This window comes from Prunus persica, chromosome G6, assembly GCF_000346465.2.
Source record: "Prunus persica cultivar Lovell chromosome G6, Prunus_persica_NCBIv2, whole genome shotgun sequence".
In the NCBI taxonomy this organism is placed as follows: Eukaryota; Viridiplantae; Streptophyta; class Magnoliopsida; order Rosales; family Rosaceae; genus Prunus; species Prunus persica.
Genome location: NC_034014.1, coordinates 22,688,729 through 22,695,769, shown reverse-complemented (window position 1 = coordinate 22,695,769; position 7,041 = coordinate 22,688,729). Strand labels below are relative to the sequence as shown.

The 7,041-nt window shown below is 38.3% G+C and overlaps 2 protein-coding genes across 2 annotated transcripts; one reads left to right on the top strand and one right to left on the bottom strand.

Moving 5' to 3' along the window:
- On the top strand, positions 1,085-4,321 carry LOC18773026 (mitochondrial outer membrane protein porin 2). The gene is made up of 6 exons (XM_007205640.2): positions 1,085-1,368; positions 1,487-1,554; positions 2,913-3,023; positions 3,108-3,194; positions 3,284-3,492; positions 3,653-4,321. The coding sequence occupies exons 1-6, from the start codon at positions 1,320-1,322 to the stop codon at positions 3,957-3,959; spliced, it is 831 nt and encodes a 276-aa protein (XP_007205702.1). The 5' UTR covers positions 1,085-1,319; the 3' UTR covers positions 3,960-4,321.
- LOC18774284 (60S ribosomal protein L26-1) lies at positions 5,428-6,254 on the bottom strand. Its single transcript, XM_007206044.2, has one exon. It carries the CDS (start codon positions 6,087-6,089, stop codon positions 5,649-5,651), a length of 441 nt encoding a protein of 146 aa, XP_007206106.1. The 5' UTR covers positions 6,090-6,254; the 3' UTR covers positions 5,428-5,648.

Here is a 7,041-nt window from a genome sequence, read left to right as displayed (position 1 = left end):
ATTTTTTTTTATAAAAATTAAATTGTGTATGATTTATTTATAATTTTAATATTAAAAAATAGATATATGACTAAATATCTCTAATATTAATTCCTTGCAAAAGAAGAGTACCAGCAATTTCTGCAACCACAGTCTAACCCCTTCCCAAGGACTACGTCATCATTCTTGGTTTCAACTTTTTCAAGTCACAAACACAAAGTTGCAGTTGCACCAAAGGTCATGCGAAATGTTGAGGCAATTTGGTCCGAAATTTTTCAGCATCTCCCACTCCCTGTTATGCATGCATATAAGATTGATCAAAGTCAAACCTTTGAAATGTTGTACAAGCTATAGCATGCAATTAACTACAAACAAAAGAGGTATCTCTCAAACGTGTATAATCCTCCTAACACATTATTAATCATGATTCATGCTTACTTTAGCATCAAACTTTGTGTAATTTACAATTAAAATATCAACTCGTAGTTAGTTAGACATGCTAGCTAAATAGGCAACTTTGAAACGAGAAATTATTCAGTGTGACCGTCACACCGTCACGTAGTGTTATCAATTCACTCATATTATAACATGTGTATGTATCTATTTATTACTTATCATGTCATTCACTTGTATTTAACACTATAATTAATAACACCACATCCCTATTTTCCCTTAGAAACATCCTCTTTGACCTATTTGGATTGGAATTCAATTTGAACATGGCCGTGTTTGATAAGGCATTGCTTTGCTTCATTTGATTCAAAAACTTCTGCCATCGTATCATTTTATAATTCTACAAGCAGGCCGATGAAAAGTTTGACTTTAATTCCTTTTTAGGCCCAAAGTGCTTTCAATTGGATTAGCTTTTCATTCATGTGGCTGTGAGCCCAACGAAGATTGTACCATGAATTTCCCTATTTTATATTTTTCATAAAATTAACCTATTTATGACTCGAATTTTCTTAAAATTAACTTCTGTGTGTTTCTTTGTGAAAAATTAAATTATTAGTGATTCATCTGATAATTTTTTGTTAAGTTAATCATCAAATCATTGATTTTTATTTCTTGACCCTAAATTAATAACTAATTAATTCCACAAATCAAGAAGAGAAGAAGCAGAAAGGAGTACCTGAGGTTTGGAGTATTGAAATCCAACGGTTGGAAAGAGACGTGGCAGCAGGAGACAATGACAACCGTTGATAAGAGCACAAACTTGCCACCACGAAAATAAACAAAGCAAAGCTCTTCGCATTTTCATTTTCGCTTCCTCACCTCTCTCTCTCTCTCTCTTCCCCAAAATTACAGACTCTCTCTCTTTCTCTCTGTCCGTCTCTGCAACGATGAGCAAGGGACCTGGACTTTTCTCCGACATCGGCAAAAAAGCCAAAGGTAAAGAATCGGTTTTTCTACTGATCACTCACTTCTCCTCTTCGTCTTTGTACTGTTATGCGCTGACTCGATTACGTAATTTTCTGTTGAAAACGCTGCGTTTTGGCTTTGTTTGCAGATCTTCTAACGAAGGACTACAACTCCGATCAGAAGTTCACCGTCTCCACCTACAGCGATGCCGGTGTGGTAGGCACTCTAAGCTCTGATTTGATATGTATTTAGCCTCACTGGCACAGAAAATGTGTATATCTAATTGAATAATTGAGAAATGTACCTTTTGGATCGTATTTTAGGGTTTGGATCGGTGTTTTTTTTTCCTTTTTCCTTAGTTAGATGATATTGGCAATCGTATGCTATTTTTATCATCTTGTTCGAAATGGAGTCTTAAGCATTTGATGATTGAGTCATTCTGTGATTTGTAGCTGTGCTCCAAGGAACTCAGTTATGCCCATTCAGTACTTTTATATTATATTATAATTGTTTATAAGTTATGTTTTATATTTCACGTTTTTTTTTTTTTGCTTTGCAACTTTCACTTAATAAGCATTTGATAAGTATGTTTAAACTGTTGTTGCATCTAGAAATTCTTTTGAGGTTGGAATACTAAATTTTGGTGTACAATTTGTCCTTTCTGCTGTTGAACAGTTATGTATGTCCTTATCTTTGTTTTTCCTGAAAAATTGGAGAGGATGGATTGGGGGAGGGGTTGTCAAGTTTTCATGCGTTTTGTGCTTGAAGTTCTTCTCTTTTGGGATTTTTGTTAAAAAAACATATCATTTACTCTCATGACAATGCCTCAATCTTCCTCCTATTCATGTGTGCATGTGCAGTGTTGTTAACTGCGGATTGCCTGGTTTTGGAAGATGTTACTCTTTGTTGTCGCTCCCTGTGCAGCTATTTTATTTTTCTCATTCTATTATAGGTTTAGACTTTTGTGTGCAGAGAATATGGTTAGTTACTATTTAAAATGATATTAAAAGCTAAATCTCACAACTATGTTTTAAGATTCACCCTGATTAATATTTAAGCCATATTGTTTTGAAGCTTCAAAACTTAAGCTCGTAGTACCTTCTATACTTTTGGTATTTGCTTCATGAAAGTGGACACCTGAAGTGTCAATCCTTACAGTTCTTGTGTAGCGAGCTGGAAGGGATATCTTATTTCTTATGTTGAGTTGTGTCCATCATTTGTTATTATTATTAGCATTACAGTTATTATTTGAATTCATGTTTACAACTCATAGTTTTCATTTCCTACTATGCTTCAAGATCCATGCTGGTCAGATTTAAATTCCTAAGTTTACCCTTTTGAAGCTTCAAAAGCTTGAGTTAGAATGTTAGTTTGGCAATAAAACTGTTGGCTGCTTAGTATTCAGGTTGATTAATAGTGGAAAGTACAACTCTTTTAGATCAAGTAAACCTTGAGATTATAGTAGTGTTGGTTTTTTGTGTCTCTTCCTGGAAGTTGTCTTGTGAGTTTATTCCTTTTTATTTGAGCCATAATATAAGTTTATGTTCCAAACCTCTTCTTTTTGCCCCTTTTAGGCCCTCACGTCAACAGCGGTGAAGAAAGGAGGACTTTCCACTGGGGACATCGTGACACAATACAAGTACAAGAACACTGTGGTTGATGTCAAAGTTGACACAGAATCAAATGTGGGTTGCGTCGTTTGTTGAATATATTACAAGCAATATTCTTGTTGTTTTAATCATGTCCACTTTTCTCTCTCGATTTGGCAGATCTCAACAACCTTCACGATCAATGAGATTGTCCCATCAACAAAGACTATTGCTTCATTCAAAATACCTGATCATAACTCTGGCAAGGTATAAAATCTGGGATCTTTAGACTAATAAATCTCTATATTGGGAATTGTGCTTAATGATATAATAATTACTTGGCCTTTATTTTGTAGTTGGAGGTTCAGTACTTCCATGACCATGCAACCTTCACTACAGCCGTTGCCTTGAATCAATCACCAGCCATTGATTTTTCAGCCACAATTGGTACCCCAACCATTGCATTTGGTGCAGAAGGGGGTTATGACACTACTTCTGGAAACTTTACAAAGTACACTGCTGGAATTAGCGTGAACAAACCAGACCAGTCTGCTTCAATAATTCTGTAAGTGTTTGTACCATAACCATAATCAAAGACAATAGTTTAAACTCTGTTATTGTAAGCAATTTTTGTTTCTTTCTCTTTTGTTGTAACTATTTAGAACGGTAGGAACTTTTCTAGTCTTAATATTCTGATATCCTCTCTCCCTCTCTCTCTCTCTCAGGGGTGACAAGGGAGACAGTATAAGAGCATCTTATGTGCATTTTCTGGATGTGTTGAAGAGGACTGCTACTGTGGGAGAGATCACTAGAAAGTTTTCCACAAACGAGAACACTTTCACAGTGGGAGGGTCATATGCTATTGATCTTCTGACTGTAGTGAAAGCTAAGCTCAACAATCATGGAAAGCTGGGGGCCCTCCTGCAGCATGAGGTCATACCAAAGTCGTTGGTGACAATATCTGGGGAGATCGACACCAAGGCCCTGGACAAAAATCCCAGGTTTGGAGTGGCCATTGCCCTCAAGCCGTGATTTTTAGGCGTTAATGATGCCTTGCTGGAACGTAATACCTGGTTCAATTTTTTGGCTGGCTCTTGAGAGGAGCACTTAATAATTAGTTTCCACAGAAACATGTTTCCTAGTCCTTGATCACTGTGGATGGATTGTTTGATGCTCGGGCTCTACCGTTGTCCCCTTTTGTTCTTTTTCTCTATATTCTTTTGGCTTATGACTGTAGGTCGCCAAGGCGTTGCACATTCTAGTTTCGTTGTATGGAGAAACCTTAGAATTCTGATTGATAGAGAATTTTTTTACATATGTTGTGCCAGGTGATATGCTACTTGTCTGTTTGAATGAATACACCTGCCGAAAGTAACTCCAATGGTTTTTATAAATGCAAAATTGATCTTGCCAACAAACTATACGTTGCCCTAGTTGTGGGTAGTTTCTTTCTAGTTTCTTATAAAGCCTTTATCTCAAATAAGTGGCATTAGCCTATTGCTACTACAAGAAACTATGCCAAAAGTCGAACGAGAGGAACAAAGTTTGGACATAAAACAACATTCTGAACCAATAAACAAACTCAGCCACGACGCTAAGAAGCAAGAATCAGCAACTAGGATACTTAAAAAAACACAAAAATAATGAATAAATAAATAAACTAGGATACTGATACAAGTTAAACTCTTTGTGGTCATCGTTTCAAGTGTTAGGTGAAGACTCAAATCAATTTGTTCGGAATAGCTAGGGAGAGTTGAGTTGCAAATAGCCGTGCTCAATGCATGTTCAAATTTCATAATATATCTTATTTTATTGGCAGCCGTGAGCCATCTACACAGTCGGATTAGCTGTCGGCCGTAAGTTGTGCCTAGCAGACTGAGTGCAAGGGATTTGCAGAGTGGGACATAACTACGGAGAATGAGATGGGTGAACTAGACAAATTTAAGTAGAGGGTTGAACGAGCGAGCTAGAAAGAAATGAGTAGTAGGATCTGTTACTTGCCTAGAATAATATAATCCTACAAAAAGTTGATCCAACAGGGAACTGAATATCATACCAAGTTTGGATCTCAAAAAACAGCAAGGAAATGATCCAACAGGGAACCAAATATTATATGATACAAGCGCAATACCAGAGGTGAAAACTAAACAACGAATTTCATAAGGCAAAACATACAACGATGCATCGATGAGTGAGATTGAGATAGAGAGGTGAATACTTATAGATTGCGAAAAGCAAACGCAATTATTTATGCAGACTGCTGATAAAGTACCAAGATTTGCTAATTCAAGATCATTTTGAAGCTACAACGAATCCACGACTATAAAGAAATGCTCACCACAAACACAAATTTTGTTTTAATTTTCAAGAGCATAAAGCACTCATCATTTGACAGTAATAGGAACATGCCACAAGACGTGTATAATATGAACATGCCAAGCATATAATATAGGCAAATCACAAACCAGCAATCAATCAAAATCAGAATCAAAATCAAAATGAAAGCATATAATATAGGCATAAATAAATAAATAAATCCAAAAACTATTTCCAGGAATAGCACAGCATAAAAAAAGAGGACAAGATCCATGCCTCAAAAGACCCTCAAAGAGATCATTAAACGCCAAATCCATCAATGCATAATGAAAATTCAAGTGCTTACAATAAAAGCTCATTTGACTGTCGCTAATCTTACTAACAAAAACACAAACCAAAATGAAATCAATCAACGTTCTGCATGATATCCTCAGCTGTGAACTTGGTGCCCTTGTCCTTGTCCGCAGCGGCGCGACCCTTGGCCTTGCGGTCGAGCAGAGACTTGCGGTCCTTGTCGATCCTGAGCTTGGTGATGACCACCTTCGATGGGTTGATGCCGACGTTGACCGTGGAACCGTTGACCTTCTCTCTGGTGATACGCTCGATATGGATGACCCACTTTCGGCGATACACCTGGACAACCTTGCCTTCGCGACCCTTGTAGGTCCCGCGCACCACCTGGACCTCGTCGTCCTTGCGCACCGGCATGGATCGGGCGTTGTGCTTGGCGCGGAGGTCTGAGGAGAGGGGCGCGCTCATCAACACCCGCCTCACGCTCGACGGCGCGGTGAAGTGAGCCTTGCGGTTCTTCCGCCTAGAGCTGGTGACGCGGGGATTGTACTTCATTTTCGCTCTCCTAGGGTTTGGCTAGGGTTTTTTCTGGCTGTCTTTATAAAGGGAAGATTTGAGCAGACGACGTCGTTCTAGTAGGTTTTCTGTTTGTTCGTCGTTGGTCGCAATTGGTGATATTGGGCCGGATGAACATGAGGCCCGCATTTGGCTATGGGTTCTACTTATAAGGCTGTATAAAGCCCACTTAAGCCTCGTTTCGAACACGGTACGATGTATTATTGGGCCCATATAGACCCACTTAAGCCTCGTTTCGAACACGGTGTGAGATATTATTGGGCCGTCGTTTCGAACACGTATGTGGAGCACTTGTCCAATTGAATAGTCCGTCCCTAAAACGTAGGACGTGGCGCCATTTTAACCAAAATTTGTTGTGTTTAATTTCACCTTCCAAACGTGGCCTTAACTGAAAATTTCCATTGTGTGTTTCTTGCCAATTTTCCATTGTTCAAACCTTTCTATTCTATGTATTGATATTTTTGCTTCTGTTGATGGTATGTTGTGTGTATGTTACAGTGGAAAATTTCGGATCTTCCAACAAATAATTTTTGGTTTTCATGTTGAGAAGTCGGACACTATCTTTGATTATCGCCATTGAGTGAGGAGGGGGGTACCCGCAAGAAAACACTCCGATGCTCAAGTCAGTGTTCGTTCATGAATACTGCAGTAGAATCAATCATACCTCTCTCTCCTTATGCTGGGAAATTAATTGGCCTTTTATATGCACTAAACCCTTAGACTCCAAGTCCCATATCCCATACCTGTCTCCATATTCTATGGTAGTGGACATTATGTTATTTGATTCTCTCAACTTCCTCAGATTTAGAGTTCATGAGAAGTGGTTTGTTACTTGGGCCTTAATTTTTGCTCTCACAGATGCCCCATTTTCTCTCTCTAGACACGTGTCTAGGGTGTAAAGAGAGAAAATATTCTTTGTGGGAAGAACACT

Bases quoted from the DNA above. Each gene is read 5' to 3' on its own strand.
- LOC18773026 (XM_007205640.2), top strand. From the start codon at position 1,320: ATGAGCAAGGGACCTGGACTTTTCTCCGACATCGGCAAAAAAGCCAAA. The intron at 3,024-3,107 runs GTGGGTTGCGTC...TCGATTTGGCAG, and splicing joins AAGTTGACACAGAATCAAAT to ATCTCAACAACCTTCACGAT. The intron at 3,493-3,652 runs GTAAGTGTTTGT...TCTCTCTCTCAG, and splicing joins CAGTCTGCTTCAATAATTCT to GGGTGACAAGGGAGACAGTA.
- LOC18774284 (XM_007206044.2), bottom strand. From the start codon at position 6,089: ATGAAGTACAATCCCCGCGTCACCAGCTCTAGGCGGAAGAACCGCAAG.